General features: G+C 34.4%; 1 protein-coding gene across 5 annotated transcripts in view; it reads left to right on the forward strand.

The window, feature by feature from the left end:
• The window catches only part of LOC149785589 (SAP30-binding protein-like), a 59651-nt gene extending 41666 nt beyond the window's left edge, over positions 1 to 17985 (forward strand). For 3 of the 5 annotated variants that reach the window (XM_089979392.1, XM_089979393.1, XM_089979390.1), the window contains 5 exons: positions 2614 to 2674; positions 4240 to 4291; positions 6473 to 6531; positions 9314 to 9359; positions 14072 to 17985. In XM_089979392.1, the coding sequence (XP_089835518.1) occupies positions 2614 to 2674; positions 4240 to 4291; positions 6473 to 6531; positions 9314 to 9359; positions 14072 to 14235 (382 nt within the window). In that variant the 3' untranslated portion in view covers positions 14236 to 17985. The remainder of the gene's footprint in view (positions 1 to 2613; positions 2675 to 4239; positions 4292 to 6472; positions 6532 to 9313; positions 9360 to 14071) is intronic. The other 2 variants (XR_016425424.1, XM_089979391.1) reach the window with 2 other exon arrangements.
• Positions 17986 to 19376: the final 1391 nt, after the last annotated feature.

The raw sequence follows: 19376 nt of genomic DNA on the forward strand, positions 1-19376 counted from the left end.
TAAAAAAAAGCAGACAGATACAGCTCTAAAATGATATCAAATAATCTGGAAGTTCTAGTTGCACTACGAAATACAGAGAGAAAAACCTCATTTTTGGACCCGTTTTTTTCTCTCAAAACTCGCTCGAGATCGGAATTTTGTGTCCGGATTTTAGACCTTTTGGCCTCAGATCTAAGGCATACCGGTCTTAACTTCACACAGACAGGTGAATCTTTGCGAAAACTAGGATAAGGTGGGCATTTGGAATAAATTGCCATTTCCATACGAAAATGATGGGTCTATTAAGCAAAAAAAAAAAAGAACTCCAGCTTTTACCCTTCTGCTCATGCGCAAGCAAAATAACCAATGGAAAATGAGTGTTTCTAGTACAACTAGGCATTATTCTCATGGATAATCTGTTGACAACTGCTGTATTACGATGTATTCAGAAATAGCACCCCAAATGTCTTTCCTACGCACATTTCAGGCAAAAAGGACAAAAACCTCTGGGGCCCAATGAGTTAAATATAGCTAAATCTTGATGAACGGTAGTTGGCCATTAATAATTCACCTCAGTGGCATCAATTTGTTTTGAGATAATTTCTCTTAACAAGGATTCTTCATTATTGTTTGAATTTAAAGGTAGGCATGATACCAAGTCCAGAAAATACTGACAATTTCAAAAGAAAATAGCAAATGCAAGGCTAGTTTTTCCTTGAGAGACATGAGTGGACAGTCAACTCAGGCAACTAAAGGAGATGAGAGCTGCATCGGCTCAGTGATTATCCTGCTTGGCTTATGATCCAAAGGGTACAGGTTTGAATCCTACCATTGGATCAGCCTGGATTGGTCTCCATGTTATGACCTTAGGCAAATTTTTTCTTGGCACTCAATAACCTACTTGTGTTGCTGTGCCATAAACATTTAAAACCAAACCATGTACCATATGTTGCTACCTATTCTTTCAGATAGTGCAAATAATAACAATTTCTGGGTGAATTTTGATCTACTCCAAGGGAATCACTTGTGACCAACTATTTTATTTATGATAGTATGCAGTTATAAGAGTGAACTGCTCGTGGTCAACTGTTGTATATATGATGGTATGATAATAACCAGCTGATGGAGTGAATCACTTGCGGTCAGTTATTACTCATACAATTGTTATTATAAGTACAATTGCATGATAGTAAGTAACTAGTTCAATGACCAGCTACTGTTGATATGTTAGGATGGTAATAAACAACTAAGAGAGTGAATTACTTATGACCAACTACTGTAGATATAATGGGATGATAACAAACAACTAAGATAATGAATTACTTATGACCAACTACTGTAGATATAATGGGATGATAACAAACAAGTGAGTGAATTACTTATGACCAACTACTGTAGATATAATCGGATGATAACAAACAACTAAGAGAGTGAATTACTTATGACCAACTACTGTAGATATAATGGGATGATAATAAACAACTGAGTGAATTACTTATGACCAACTACTGTAGATATAATGGGATGATAACAAACAACTAAGAGAATGAATTACTTATGACCAACTACTGTAGATATAATGGGATGATAACGAACAACTAAGTGAGTGAATTACTTATGACCAACTACTGTAGATATAATCAGATGATAACAAACAACTAAGAGAATGAATTACTTATGACCAACTACTGTAGATATAATGGGATGGTAATAGATAACTAAGAGAGTGAATTACCTATGACCAACTACTGTAGATATAATGGGATCATGGTAATAGACAACTAAGAGTGAATTACCTGTGACCAACTACTGTAGATATAATGGGATGATAACAAACAACTAAGATAATGAATTACTTATGACCAACTACTGTAGATATAATGGGATGATAACAAACAAGTGAGTGAATTACTTATGACCAACTACTGTAGATATAATGGGATGATAACAAACAAGTGAGTGAATTACTTATGACCAACTACTGTAGATATAATGGAATGATAACAAACAACTGAGTGAATTACTTATGACCAACTACTGTAGATATAATGGGATGATAACGAACAACTAAGTGAGTGAATTACTTATGACCAACTACTGTAGATATAATGGGATGGTAATAGATAACTAAGAGAGTGAATTACCTATGACCAACTACTGTCGATATAATGGGATGATAACAAACAACTAAGTGAGTGAATTACTTACGACCAACTACTGTAGATATAATGGGATGGTAATAGATAACTAAGAGAGTGAATTACCTATGACCAACTACTGTAGATATAATGGGATCATGGTAATAGACAACTAAGAGTGAATTACCTGTGACCAACTACTGTAGATATAATGGGATGATAATAAACAACTAAGAGAGTGTATTAGTTAGAATCCTTATCTGTTGATTATGTTTGAAGATTTTCATTAATTTACTGACTTTATATTTACTTGAATAAAACTCACATTTAATGCCATATTTGACATGTATTGTAACAAGCTCTGCACACTTTAGTAAACAATATGAAATGGTGGAGCTTATGACCCCATTCAGATTTTCAAAAATTCATTTAACATAATTGGAGTCGAGTATGAATTTACATGACTTTTGTATAATTATAAAATTTTCTTTTCCAGTATATATGAAAAACTGATAGAATATTGTGGTATAGATGAAAAAGGAACAAATTACCCACCGGTAAGATTTCTATCTCATAAAGCTAATCATAGCTAAAATGAATAATTATCTTTTGTGTAAAGAAACTGGATTCTGTATGTCATTTCTTAATACCTTTCAGATTAAAACCTGTCTCTGTATTACTACACATTTGTCAAAACCTTCAGTATAAAATCCTAACTGCTTATGATATTAAAAGCTAGTCTTTGTTGCTTCTTATTTTTTCCCATTTGAAAAACATTTCTGTGACAAGACATAGAATGTGTAAACTTGAACAAAACATGGCCAGCATGATTATTGGCTATATTTTTAATGATAGACAACAATACAGTCTGTACAAGATTACTAGTTTTGTATGTTAGACTACTAGACAGAATCTGCACAAGATCACATAATATTGACACTATACAAAAGATCACTCACTAAGTTTGTATGTTGGACAATAAAACAGTCTGCACAGGATCACTAATTTTGTATGTTAGGACAATCTGCACAAAATCACTAAGTTTTTTTTGCTAGACATCTGTTCAGAGTCTGTACAATATCACTAAGTTTGAACAAGATCATTGACTGAGTTTGTATACCAGACAACAATATGGTACAAAATCATCAACTAATTTTGTATACTAGACAATGAAATGGTACAAAATGATTGACTTTATTCTGTACTAGACAACAAAATGGTACAAAATCAGTGACTAAATTTGTATGTTAGACTGCTAGATAGTCTGCAGAACTATTGTCATGATTGTATAATCATATTTGTATTTTGTGTTCATATTACTGTATTAAAATCATGTTGCCACCTTATCAAGCATGTATAATTAATGTCTTCCACCACAGTATCGCAGTACATGAAAACTTTTGAAATATTTGATCTAGACCCAGATGTTTTGCTCATTTGAGGTTTAAGTTGTTCAAATTTAGAAGGTTGCAGACAAGAAATCACAGATTGTGCAGAGTTTTCAAGTAATTGATGTTAGTAGTTTTTATTGTACATTTATCATTAGATATAACTGCAACTGATGTGTCATGACAAGAATTCTGTGGAATACATTGTCATGCCTCCTGCAAGGCATAATCCAAATACCATGCAGTGATTTTGAGCAAGAAAAGTAGACCATTGTGACCTACTTTTATACTTAGTTGTATCCTTCAAGATTAATACACCTATCAAGTTTCATGACTACTCACAACAGCGCCAGTGAAGCTGAAATAAATAAAAAGTTTCATGCAGTTACTGGAGCACACACAAAATATAGGTCACTGTCACCTACTTTTTCCATTGGCAAGTAGTAACTTTCAAGATGATTATAACCATTAAATTTCAGTGTCAGAGAAACTAAATGGAAAGTTTTAACATAATCTGTGGATCTTTAAAGAAGGTCAGTGAGCTACATTTGCCTGCGATGAGCAACACAATCCATGATGAAAACACCTGGCAAGTTTCATCACTGTGCTAGAGAAACTAAATATTGACATCATCAAAAACAACAACAACAACAATAAAAAAAAATGACAATGCCATTAGAAGACAAGTCAGATAGTAAGATTTTAGAGTCTGTTTTGAACTTATTTACTTTCAGGAAATATTTGATCCTCATTGTTGGGGCAAAGAATCTTTCTATGATGCATTGGGTAAGTTGTCTTACGCTTACTGATTCATTTACTGAGCTGAGAAATTGAAAGGCTGCATTCATTATCTTTAATGAACATTGCATTCCTGTAATGAATTTAATTAGACATTTGAAAGGGCCTGGCAGTGTCCGTGGGGAAATCCTGCTGTTTTATTTTATTCAGCTTTAATGTAATATTCAGAAGCCAAAAGAATTTTCTCAAAAAAGAATGAAAGCAATAAAAAAAAATGTTAGAATCATAAATATTTAATCTGCATAATCATAAATCATAAATGTTTGTTAAAATTTAAGATGATAATCTGGAGAAAAATGGGGGTACATTACTCTAAAAAAATAATTTAAACTGTTAATATGAGAAAAACAATATTTTGAGATTTTAAGGAATTTTGCTGTTACTTTTATTGTCATACAATGTTTTTTGGGTTTTTTTACTGGCTTTGGTGACATGTTTGATGCTAAAATTCAATTTGTGAAGGCCAAACCATTATTAACAGTCTTAAATTCTCAAATACCAAATTTCAGTCCTTACTTCTATAGAAATGGTTGGTTATTGTCCTGTTAAATGACCGTTACAGCATATACACATACAGAAAATTTAACATTGTTATGCTATAAAGTTACTTCTGGAAAATGTAGGCTTTTTGTCCCTGAAAGGTGCCACAACTTGATTGTTATCCTTTAAAGTTACCCTTGTTACATATACACTATCAAGTGTAACATTGTTAACCACTAAAGTGACTGCTGTAGTACATACACCTCTAGAAAATGTAAGATTGCTACCACTTCCACATATACTTGTCTGGAAAATGTGAGAATTTTGTCCTTTGAAGTTACCCAGCAGCATATTTATCCTTGCAGCATATATACCTCTAGAAAATGTAACATTGTTTACTGCAAAATTTACCCCTGCAGCATATACACCCAGGAAATTTAAGATTGTTAGCACCTGGAGCAAATATACATCATTAACAGTCACAAAGTTTAAATTGTTGTAAATAAAGCTACCCCTGCAGCACATATACCTGGAAAATTTAAGATTGTTATCCCCTTAACTTAATGTAATATTGTTATCCAGTGTAATTATTGCTGCGCCATTGTTGTCCTCTCAGGTTACTCCTGCAGTGCATGCAGATGCAGAAAATGTAAGATAGTTATCCTATAAATTTACCCCTGAATCATATAGACCCCAAGAGAGTATAAGAATGTTATCCTTTTTTTGTTATCCCAGCAGTACATACATCCCTTGAAAATGTAAAATTGTTATCCCTGCAGTATATATATCTCTAGAAAATGTAAGATTTTTATCCTTTATTGTTACCCCCACAATACATACATCCCTAGCAAATATTTGTTACTCCTGCAGTACATACACCTGTAGAAAATGTAAGATTGTTATCCTCTGTTGCAACCCTGCAGTACATACAACTCTTGAAAGTGTAATATTCCATCCCTGACAAGTTACACTGTTGCACTTGTAGAAAATGTAACATTGTTTTCCTTTGAATTTCATCATGCAGCATATACATTTACAAAATGCAACAAGCTTGTTTCAGTTTCCATTGTTATATGTTAAAGAAGCTTGTTTCAGTTTCCACTGTGTTATTTGCTGAGGGCTGTTCCATTAAAACATACATGGGACCCAGGGAAGGCACTTATAAAGTGGGGCACTAACCAATAGATGCAATTTAGAATTTTCTTGTCATTTTAATATGAACTCTGTGAAACTGAACTACCCTGGCATATACTTTTTTTTAACTGCCTTCCCTGGGTACCATGTATTTTTTAATGGAACAGCTCTGAAGTGGCTTGTTTGAATTTGCGCAGTTATATGCTAAAGTGGTTTCTGTCAATTTCCACTGTGTTGCTTACGGTAAAATGGCTTCTTTCAATTTCCACATGGTTGGATATAGTAAATATGCTTGTTTTGATTTCTCCTGTATTACATTAGTGGTAAACCAGTACAGTAGAATAGTGGCAGTGCAAGAATCTGAAGCAGTGAAGTGATTACTGCTATGTACCATGGACTGGACCGGTCAGCATCAGTCAGAACGACAGTGGTAAGCCATATACAGCAGACTGTTGGCAGGACTCTATTCTAGATATAGTATTTAATAAAACAACTTGCTTCAGACCTGCTTGTTTTAAATGGAACCTTCAGTATCTTCTTACTCAAATTTTACAGAAAAGGCACAGAAAGCTGACATGGAAAAGAGAGAAAAGGAGAAGAAAGATAGAACAAAAGTGAGATTTTTTAAATTTATTTAATGGTAGTTTTATGTTTTGTGGTGAACTTGGTTTTTTTTGTTTTTTTTGAAGTGTTAAAAAATCTAGGAAGTATATTTCAGGTGCATATGACAGTCTGTTAGGATTTCAAGAACTATTGTTGTAAAAAGATTCTACTTAAAATCATTTTCATTACCACCCAGTTGTACAGTGGTGCAAAATAAATATCGACTTTTGTTAGATCATGTTACCTGAGCCATGACACATTCAATTTATAATAGAATAAAAATATTGTTATTGAGAGGCACTAAATAGAAACAAAACAAGAACAAGGGTCCCTAGAAGGTGTTGATGCTACACTGGCCAAAAAGAATTCATAGCATTCCATGTTCAGATTGTTTCTTTAGTCCTTTTATTCTTCTTGATTGCTGAGTACTGAAACTTTCTATGATATTCTTGAGAAACTCCAACATACCATACCAAATTACACAGCAAAAGTCTTTTACATGTCGGTGTTGCCATCCTTTCAGGAGAAATAGATGTGATGAGATTTTTCACATTTTGATAGATCACACACATTTTTCGTTTAGGAACAGCTTTGTGCTTTAGTAAAAACACCATGTCAGTCCTACCATACCTCATAGAGGTATATTAATGCTTTAGTAAAAAAACACCATGTCAGTCCTACCATACCTCAAAGAGGTATATTAATGCTTTAGTAAAACACCATGTCAGTCCTACCATACCTCATAGAGGTATATTAATGCTTTAGTAAAACACCATGTCAGTCCTACCATACCTCAAAGAGGTATATTAATGCTTTAGTAAAACACCATGTCAGTCCTACCATACCTCAAAGAGGTATATTAGTGCTTTAGTAAAAAAAAACACCATGTCAGTCCTACCATACCTCACAGAGGTATATTAATGCTTTAGTAAAAAAACACCATGTCAGTCCTACCATACCTCATAGAGGTATATTAATGCTTTAGTAAAACACCATTTCAGTCCTACCATACCTCAAAGAGGTATATTAGTGCTTTAGTAAAAAAAAACACCATGTCAGTCCTACCATACCTCATAGAGGTATATTAATGCTTTAGTAAAAACATCATGTCAGTCCTACCATACCTCATAGAGGTATAAGGCTTTAGTAAAAAAACACCATGTCAGTCCTACCATACCTCATAGAGGTATATTAATGCTTTAGTAAAAACACCATGTCAGTCCTACCATACCTCACAGAGGTATATTAATGCTTTAGTAAAACACCATGTCAGTCCTACCATGCCTCATATAGTTACATTAATGATTTAGTAAAACACCATGTCAGTCCTACCATACCTCAAAGAGGTATATTAATGCTTTAGTAAAAACACCTTGTCAGTCCTACCATACCTCATAGAGGTATATAAGGCTTTAGTAAAACACCATGTCAGTCCTAATACACCTCAAAGAAGTATATTAATGCTTTAGTAAAACACCATGTCAGTCCTACCATACCTCCTAGAGGTATATTAATGCTTTAGTAAAACACCATGTCAGTCCTACCATACCTCATGGAGGTATATTAATGCTTTAGTAAAAAACATCATGTCAGTCCTACCATACCTCACAGAGGTATATTAATGCTTTAGTAAAATAGCACCATGTCAGTCCTACCATACCTCAAAGAGGTATATTAATGCTTTAGTAAAACACCATGTCAGTCCTACCATACCTCAAAGAGGTATATTAGTGCTTTAGTAAGAAAAACACCATGTCAGTCCTACCATACCTCATAGAGGTATATTAATGCTTTAGTAAAAAAAACACCATGTCAGTCCTACCATACCTCACAGAGGTATATTAGTGACAAATAGAGTTACAAGATGACTGCCATAGCCATAAAGTTCAAATCAGCACCATTTTCATTTATAATAAATAAGATATCTTAAGTCTTTAGTAAAAACCAAATGTCTGTATGACCATCCTTTCAGGAGGAGTAGAAATGTCAAAATTTCCATGATGGCTACCATGGTGGCCATATTGAAGGTTTGGTCTCTGCCATTTTTACCTAGGACCAACTAGAAGTATTTTTGTAAAACCCCTTGTCAGAACAACTATCTTTTAAGGACAAGTAGTGATAACAAGATTTTCGAGATATCATCTGTCCATTTTGAGGTCTGATGGTATCATTTCTGTTTAGTATCAATTTCATACCATAAGAAATCTTCACATGAAAACCTCGTGTCAGCGTATGCCGATCTGCTCAGGAGAAGTAGCAATGACATTATTTTACTAGTGATGGAATTGTTATAAATCAGAGCAGTGCCATTTTTATTTAAATCCCTCGACATAATAAGAAGTCTTTTAGTGAAAGCCCAGGTAGTTTTGACACTTTGTTTAGGAAGAGTAGCAGTAGTAAGATTTTTAAGATGGCCATTGAGTTGGACATAATGAATGCTTGAGGGGCTCCGATTCCATGTAATTAGACTTTGCATTGAGTATATAAAGTTTTGTTACAACCAGTTAGTTTACAAGAAGTGGTGATGATAAGAATTTTGTGATATATAGAGACAATGGATGACAGGCCATAACATAAGCATGCATTTGTACAGACATTGCATGACAGGATGTCACAAAAATAAGTGCATTTTGAAACTGGATGACATGCCAAGACATAAGAGTGCTCTTTGATAGAGTGAATGACAGGTCATCACATAAGTTTATCTGTTCAGTGACCAGTAGAGTTAAAAGTATATGTAGATAGTGTTACCCAAATTTATTATGAAAATGACAGTTCTTTGTCTTATTTCAGGTGGAGTTTGTAACAGGTACTAAAAAAGCTCTCGATGGTGCACCGGGTGAGCTTTTCTGTTTTTTTTTCTGTCAGTTTTACTTGTTATGATCCCAATTTTAGGAGCATGAGGTGGAAATAATTCACATTGTTCATCAGTCTGTCTATTCTCCCAGTTAACATTTTAACTATTATTGCAGTAAACACCTTTAGACAAAACTTATATCTTAAACATTTGTGGTGAACATATATTCTGGGTCTACAGTTACTGATTTTCAAAGGTTTGTACACCATCACTAAAAGAAATCTGGGATATCATTTGCTTATTGTTTCACTAATTGCCACCAGATCTGTGTGGGTACATTTGGAAATTAAGATCTATGTACTGGTGTGGTGGATGGGTGGATTCTTATGAGCTCCTGCTAACAATTCTTGTGCATTGTTTGTTTATTTTTGTGTATCTTTTAATGCCATGTTAACTTTGTTGCAAGTGGTAGTCTTTCCAGTCACTAACAGACGTCATAAATCCAGCCATAATGACTTGGATATTTTCTTATCTGCTATCATGAAGTACAAAAAATGAATGCATGCTTATATATTTATGTAGAGGACCTGGATAGTTTCATGCCATTTTAACAATTTAAAAAAAAATATAAAATTCTACATTATTTATTGGGGGAGGAGGGTGGTTAGACTAACTTGATCTACAGTGGCTGCATACATTTTTTTATAAATGCAAAAATCTTTTTAATGTTTTCATGTAACATGTGAGAGTTTTCACTCTGGAATTGCTTATTTATGTGAACCATACTTTATGTATAAAAAGACCATTTGCCTGAATTTACTGCAGTCTAAACCAGAGATAAAATAAAGTATTTAATGTTAAAAGCAAGCCATGTGTATTCAGAGGACAGTTGTTACAAAGTCCAAACCCAGTTGTCAGCTTTAGTCATTGACAATAATATGTGACATGTGATAAAAGATAATTTTCAAAAGACTTGATTATTATAAAGTTTAGCTTTAGTAAACGTCAATTCAATGAAATTAAGCTTTTCACATTTTCAAGACAACTTTACTGATTAACTGATAAAATTAATTTTTTTCTATCCTTAAGAAATATATGATATTGTCTGGATAAGTTTTATGATTTAAGTATGACCAGAGAAAACAGTAAAGTTCCTGAAGGTGTGTAACTTTTATAACATTTGTTGACTGTACTGTACTTTAAGGAATTTATATTTTTTAACATTATTTTTGTTTTATATCCATTTTACAGAGTTCAAACATCTTTACCTTCTATCTTTCATCTTGTAGATTTTCCTGTTTACATGTTTTTGTTAAAAGGAAGGTTTTATTTACCTTTTCATTTTTATCTAATACTACAGTGTTCTCTCAATTATCCCCCCCACACAAACACTCGGGCCGTTTTATCATCTCCTTTGGTTACTGCAAATATTCACCAGTTGATTTCCTCTTTGATCTCCCCCATTTATTTGCCATCCTTGCTATCCACCATACGCGGGGCCTAATCAATGTACAAATGAAATATAAATAATGATTACAGACTCAAACATCCACAATCATGTCTCCATCAGAATCTAATCTAATTTAATTTATCCATCCATCACCACCCTTGCAAAACTGCCATTTTCGTACTTGTATAAAACTGGGCAGGTAATCTGGTGAACTTTGTGTTCACTTTTTTTTTAAAGGGTTATCTTCCTAAAGATTTATGTGCAGTCCTTTATATTTACAATAATTTTGGAATAACTATTTTGTCAATGTTCCTTTATTCCGATACATACATACAACATTTATGAAATACTATGCAAATAAAATGGCAAGCAAAAATCTTAATCATGAAAATTACTCCATTTGGTTTCTGCCTTGATTGTGCTTTTCTGCATTCAAGAGTGGTCCCTTTAGAAAGTTTGAAGGGCTCAGATTGTTGATTAATTTTCCATGTTAATGCTTCAGAAAATAAAACTATTTTATGCTCTGGGTGACACAGTACCCAACAGATGTACTTGTTGATTGAAGATAGCACAGATGCAAAGACTTTCTGAATACTGGGAACTTCATAGCATTTTCTTAAGAAAAGTCCTTAAGGCAATATCCAAGTAAAAATCAACCTTAATCAACAGTCTTGCACTGGGTAAACACATGACAGTTTTGCTTGCCAGAAAAAAAAATCAGAATCAGGTAGGTGCACATAAAAAATCTATGCAAAACTTGAATGCATTAATAAACATCTGAAAATTAAGATTAAACATTCTATGTCGATATAACTGCAGATGGCATGATCTCCACTGTTCCCACACATTGAGATCCGTATTGTGCAGAATTAATGGTTATTGATTCGAGTCCAATAGTGAAAATGCAGTATAACAATTGTTTTTCTGACTTTAGCACCATTTCTCAGTGCATGATAGGCTGTACAAAGTGGACATTATAACTGGTTGAGGAAGAATCCATGAAAACCCTAGTAAGAACCACCAATCCATGGCAAGCTACTGGCAGATTTTCTCACATACCCACATTGGCAGAGCTCAAGACTGGAACCCATGTGACCAGTAAAACAAGCTCTTTTGACCATTTGGCCCCCTGGGGACCCCATTATTTCAGTAATCAACCATATTAAGAAACTTTTCCTAGCAAACTCTGAAATTGCAGTCATGGTTTTGTACAGATTTTTGGAATTTATGCTGTTTTTAGTCTCCATTGTGGTCACCAGTTTTAAAATCTTAATTCCAAAACTCCAAGATTTTGTTTCAGATATTAATATATCGGTCATGTATTGATCATGGATCCAGTATGCATGTGGATTAACAAATGGCTGTAATACTGTTCTAGGCCACAGACATACTGTTCTAGGCCACAGACCTACTGTTCTAGGCCACAGACCTACTGTTCTAGGCCACAGACCTCCTGTTCTAGGCCACTGACATACTGTTCTAGGCCACTGACATACTGTTCTAGGCCACAGACATACTGTTCTAGGCCACAGACCTACTGTTCTAGGCCACTGACATACTGTTCTAGGCCACTGACATACTGTTCTAGGCCACAGACCTACTGTTCTAGGCCACAGACCTACTGTTCTAGGCCACAGACCTACTGTTCTAGGCCACAGATATACTGTTCTAGACCACTGACATACTATTCTTTCTACTGGAAAAATTTAGCACAGGAACCATAAATGTGTATAGCTAAATTAAAAGCATTTCAGACAAGGGAGATTATTCTGTGAGTACACTGCCTACATATTTTCAAAATCGTGCAGTTTTCAGTTTAAATAAAGACTATTTGCCTAAAGTGTCATTATTTCCCAAAGAGCAGTAGCTCTCTTGTACAGTGTATGTGCAAATGCTGAAGATGTCCAGGATAGTGATCTGACCTTAATAACGAGGAAAACATGAATCAACCTAAATAAAAGATGTCAAAAGCAATTGATGCATACATTACAAAGATAATGATATCATATTTATTATGCAATACTATTGTTGATCAGACAATTCCCAAAATGAAAATAGTGATAAATCTTTTACCCCCACCCCCCAGTGCCATCATATAGTATTCACAGTTTTGTTGGAATTTTCTTTGCAAGTTTTAAAACATAAAAGATTATTATTTTGGTTCATCAAAGGGTCAGGAAGATGTCTTTGTTATAGGCTAAGAATGACTTTAAGGCAGTTTAAATGAGTTTAAGAACAGTGGTACCTGTTTTGTAAGGAAGGAAATTTAAGACAGACATATTCTTGTCAGACTCAGACAACAAATTCATTTTCTCTAAACATCAGTGTTAATATTTTGACACAAATAAATCTACTTGTAAATCTACTTGTAAGTCTATTTTGACAAAAATAAATCTACTTCTGAATAATAAAATGGCACTTTTTCATGATAAATGCTCCTAAAGTTGAGTTATGATAAAAACTGCATTAATCAGTAGTCTCACAATATATAGACAGTGTTGTCCTGACAAGAAAAAAGCAAAATATATTAATTGTACAGACAGAAACTATGCAGAAGCTGAAAGCACTAATAAAAGTTTCAGACAATTTTTAAAAGATATTCTACATCGATATTATATCTAATGACCAAATCTATGAAGTATGGTATGCAATGTTCTCCTAGTCTGTGACTGGTATCCTGTTCAGTTGATAATTAGTGGTCCATGTCCTAAAGAACTAGTTGAACAGGGATCAGAACCAGCCAGAGCATTATCATATGGCAGAAATCACTGCTGAAATTCAGTACGGGGTTTTTTCGGGGCTGATGGTGGGAGTATGGGGTATATTATTTTTTCAGTAATATTGTAGGAATTACAGTCAAGGATTTATGATTTTAGAAGACAGTTCTGACATGTTGGTGAGGAATGTTTTTAATTTCCAATAGGGCAAATAACTTTCTTTGAAAATCAGAAATCTTTGAATAATTGTTGTTGTAGGGTTTAGCGCCATTTTTCAGCACAAGATAGGCTATACATGGCAGCCAGTATAAATGTTGGAGGAAGAACCCCGGAAAACTCTGGAAAGAACCACCACCCTACAAGAAGCTACTGGCCTGCTTTCTCACATACCCACGTTGGCCAAATCTGAGACTCGAACCCACGCAGACAGGGGTGAGATGGCAGTGATCTGTAACAGTGAGTGCTTTCCACCACTCTGCCACTTGGGGCCCCTTGAATAATTGTACTAAAGTCTTGACACTTAAAAGTATAGACTATAATCTAAAAGAATTTCTTTGCAATAAATCATGGACTTTTATTTTTTGTAGAGGAGAAAAGGAGGAAAACCAAATGGGATGCTCAGCCAGGAACTTTACAACAAGTCACAATGGCCAAGGCAATTAGTCAGAACTTGGTCATGGCAGCAGCAACAGGCACAAAAACTACAGTCATACCAGCAGTGGGTAACATCACCAAGAAACCAGTGAAGTGATGATTTCACAGTCCAGCGGTCATGACATAAAATCGTGATCTTATACACATGGCAGAGATTTGAAGTCATTGCATAAATTCTTGATCTTATACACATGGCAGAGATTTGAAGTCATTGCATAAATTCTTCGAGAAGACCAAAATTTGAGATCATAATCATGTTTGTGCAAAGAAAAGTTTGCAATGATTTTAGTATGAAAATATGGGACTCAAAAGTCTGTGAAAGTGACATTAAGAGTAGAATGATGAAAACAAAACATTTTAATTCTTGGATATAATTTCAACTGTTTCTCAATACAGAAAAATGCCTTTCATCCAGCCCAAGTATATGGGCATCGTTACTGAGTGAAGGGTAGGGTAAAGATAAGGCAAAGTCATTGGTCACATTCCAGAAAACATTAAATTTCCTCCTTTCAGATTGCAAGTTTTTGCTGAAAGTATCAATTGCAGACATAAATCTGGTAGTCAAAAAATTCTTGTCATTTTTGTTTAGGCAGCTTGTTTGATTGGTCTTGCAAGGCAAGGATCTCGTTCCCATCATTGTCCAGAATTAGCAAATTCGTCCAATGAAATCTGTTGAAATTTTACCTCTAAAAATATATAAAGAATACAAAAAAGGGCTGAATTTGTAATAAAGAGTTAGTGAAAACTTTTCACTTTGTGAATTTTAATCACTGAGCATTGTTTTGTAAATCCATAAAATATGTGAAGATTGAATATAATGTTCAAAAAGATTTTACAGAAGTTGTCATTTATGAATTTTTTCAACGAACTTTATGTCATGAACTAAATGCAGTGAGCAACATGGTTATAAACTGCTGTCAAGGAATTGCAGGCAGTGAGTGGCACTGTATGGTATGAACTGCAGGCAGTGAGTGGCATTATATGCCATGAGTTGGAGGCAGTGAGTGGCCCTGTATGCCATGAATTGCAGGCAGTGAGTGGCACTATATGGCATGAATTGCAGGCAGCAAGTAGCATTATATGCTATGAATTACAGGCAGTGAGTGGCATTATATGCCATGAATTGCAGACAGAAAGTGGCATTATATGCCATGAATTGCAGGCAGTGAGTGGCATTATATGCCATGAATTGCAGACAAGTGGCATTATATGCCATGAATTGCAGGCAGTGAGTGGCATTATATGCCATGAATTACAGACAGCAAGTGGCATTATATGCCATGAGTTGGAGGCAGTGAGTGGCACTGTATGCCATGAATTGCAGGCAGTGAGTGGCACTATATGGCATGAATTGTAGGCAGCAAGTAGCATTATATGCTATGAATTGCAGGCAGTGAGTGGCATTATATGCCATGAATTGCAGACAGAAAGTGGCATTATATGCCATGAATTGCAGACAAGTGGCATTATATGCCATGAATTGCAGGCAGCCAATGGCATTATATGCCATGAATTGCAGACAGATAAGTGGCATTATATGCCATGAATTGCAGACAGCAAGTGGCATTATATGCCATGAATTGCAGGCAGCAGGTAGCATTATATGCCATGAATTGCAGGCAGTGAGTGACATTATGTAAAGAAGCATTATAAATTTCAAGTCTGAAGACAACTAGTTTAAGGTTCTATTAATAGGTAAAAACATTGCTGATTTGTATGCCTTAGTTTATGGAGCAGATTAATAATATTATATAAAAGGTGATCCATATGTGATAAAAAGAACTCGGACACAGTCTGGCTTGTTGAAGGTGGGTTGATGCTTAAATTTTATTCCATTAATTGTTTTTAAATATAAAAATTTAACGTAGCACTTGAACAGGGTAATTATATTGTATGTTCATGATAGTTAATGACATTACTAGCTCTCAAGTTCCATACTGTTCTAAGGGCTGTTCCATTTAAACATACATGGTACCCAAGGAAGGCAGTTTAAAAAAAAAAATATATGCCAGGTTACTTTGATATCATGGAGTTTATATTAAAATGTTAAGAAGATTCTAACTGCATCCATGGGTGAGTACCCCACATTAAAAGTGCCTTCCCTGGGTCTCGTGTATATTTTATTGAAACTAAGTAAATATGGAAGATGTTTGGACCATTCTCGAAATAAATACATCTTGAATATATTATAGAAGCAGCCATTACATTGATAACTAAATGCATCATGAAACGGTACATATCATTATAATGTTCATCAGGAGACTTGTCGATCTTTTATCCTAACTGAAACATTTATCGTCTCATGTCAAGTTTGAGCAAAGTATGCAGATAATTCCCTTAAGTTGTCATGGTGCTATTTTAACTTGCTGTACTTAGCATTTCATTGAGTTCTTCACCATATTTGTCAAACCTATATTTGTGATAGGTGAGACATAACAGCAATAACAACAACATCCATTTTAAAGTTTGTTAAGGTTTTGGTTAAAGTTTTCATTTGCATGTATTTTCATTAATTATTCTCGGCATTAATCATTATGAAGCTAAGACAGTTAAGTCTGACACATTTGCTCTTTTGACTTTGGAGTCAAGGGCATAGTCCTAACAAATTTGCATTAAGGCTTTGTTTGCTTATGTTTCCTAAACCTCTTGATCAATTGTATTAATACATTTGATGGAATCGTTATGAAGCAAAGATAGTTCATTGTGTGACATTGGGATCAATTTTGTAGTCATATAACATTTGCTGTGAGGTTTGATTAAATGTTTCTTTATTTGCTTAGATTTCCTAAGCCCTTTGATGGATTTTTGCCTATACTTTTGGTGAATCTTTGTGAAACTATGACATTTTATTTCTCAAGATGCCTGCATGCCCTTTGTCCATATGACCAGTGTCACAATCATAGAAAATATGCTGTAGGGTTTTGTTTAATGTTTTTGTGTTTCTTAAACCGTTAAAGGAATTTTTTCATGCATTTGCTAAAACAGTTCATTCTGTGACATGATCAGTTGCTGCTTTGACCTTGGTTTCACAGTCGTAGAAAATTTATGTTAAGTTTTTGGTTAAAGTTAATTTATTTCTTTGTATTTCCTAAACCCCTTGATGGGTTTTCTTCATATTACGAATCATTATGAAGTGTCAATTCTGTCTGCATCATTCTGTCATCCTTTTGACCTTGGGGTCAAGGTCACTCATTTTACAGCTGCTTTTATCATTGGCTTAAAATGAAGGTCCATGCCGTCTTTTCTGATGTCCCCCCCACCTTTACTCAATACAAGTGCATTGTTGGGCAGAAATGAATGTAGGTGTTATAATTGAACAAGGTCTTAGCCAACTATGAATATTTTACTACACCTATTTCCAAACAGCAGATGGTTTAAGCAGTTGAGATATACTCTTGGCATACACATTGTATGAAAAGTGGGGGTGGGGAGAGGCTCATGTAAGTTAGTCTTGTAAGATGAATCACCTAATTTTTTTATGTAAGACCATATGATTATACGCTAGTTGTGGAATTGAAATATTTTCCTGAACATTCTGAAAGAGTTTTAACAATTATGTACTAGCAAGCATTTTAACTTTGCAGGCCATTTTTGATCCCTACAATATTGAATATGTCATTATATTTTTATGCGTGCAAGCTGTACATTGTATGTGCATATTTGTGAATGGGTAAACGTTTGAACAAGCAGAAATACGTTTAGCAGAAGAGTTATAGATACACTGAAATTATGTAAAGAGATTAAAGATGGTCTACTGAGTGTACCAATCTTTGTTCTCTGACTGTTATATTATGGAAGATTACTTCACCTTTTATTGTAAATATTCATTAAATAATACTGCAATTCATGACCCGTTGTAATTCACAACCCTTTATTGTAATTTGTGACCCTTTCTTGTAATGCATGACTCTTTGTTGTATTTTTTGTCAAGCTAACCCTCTTTTATTATATGGTTAAAAAAAAACCACAGGTCGAATAGAAAGCCTTATGGTTTTAGTGAGTAAGATAAGATTAACACTTTGATTCCCTGTACATGTTTTAGAATGATTTTGGGAACTGCTTGCATGTGTGTGTGTTTATATATTTGCATGCCTGTGTATGATGTCTTAATGTCTTAACGGTATTCAAATCTTAAAGTGCAGATGTTGCTACTGAGCTTTCTCAGTTGCATGCAGTTTTTGGTTAACAATAAGTAAGTTGCACTACTGATTTCATGCATAGTAATTACCACTTAAAAGATGCTTTCTAAAATTTCCTGGTCTTTGATCATGGATTCCATATTTATTGGATGATGATGATGATATGGATGATAACAAAATGATAATAATACTGGTTAATGTGGCATTTTGTGACCATGTATGTGATCAGACTTGGCATGATGCTTTACAGTGAGAAAATTTGTTAACCATTTTATATAGTAATGTCATCACCCCCATTTTGACTTGGAACTTTACTTTTTAGTTTTTAATAACTGTTGAATGACTACATGCAGGGAAATTAAATTTGGTAAGAAACTGTACTTTAAGAAGGGCTAGGTTGGGTCTAAATTTTAGCATTTAAAAAGATTTTTATGCAGTTAAAGTCACTGTTTGACTTGGAACTTCAAAATTTAAATGCATTATATAGGCTGGGGCATTTGTAGCATATGGGCATATTTTTAGTGTTACCATGGAAACAAAGTGAACTAGCATACATAGCATATAAATGAAAGTGCTGGACCATAGGGTGCATTCAGTAAGAGACTTTGTGTAAGTATGAACTAGAGGTATACATCATCTTTAGATGACTGAAGATTACAAGCAAGAGTTCCCCATAAATCATTAAATATTTTTTAATACTTTGTGTGTTATGAACATTACAGATGTGATTGGATCTCCACTAGACACTTGAAGAGGTATCTTTCAGTATTGTCACAAAACATTCCTAGATTTACCATATATACTTGCTTATTAGCTGAGTCAAATTGCAAACAAAGATCCTGCTCCACCATAGCATAATGACCTGCAGACCAGGGTCTATGTTGTTTGTTCTGCTAATTACTCCAGACAAACTGCACATACCCAGATCTGCTCTTGCATTATGCAATGTCAGATCTGAGTCTGTGCAATTTGTAATTGGACTTATAAATGTTGTTGTTCTAGGGTTTAATGCCATTTTTCACCACTATACATGGCAGCCAGTATAACTGGTGGAGGAAGAACCCTGGAAAACCCAGGGAAGAACCACTGACCCACGAGA

Source organism: Sinohyriopsis cumingii, chromosome 13 (assembly GCF_028554795.1).
Source record: "Sinohyriopsis cumingii isolate HCF-2022 chromosome 13, ASM2855479v2, whole genome shotgun sequence".
Taxonomy (NCBI): Eukaryota; Metazoa; Mollusca; class Bivalvia; order Unionida; family Unionidae; genus Sinohyriopsis; species Sinohyriopsis cumingii.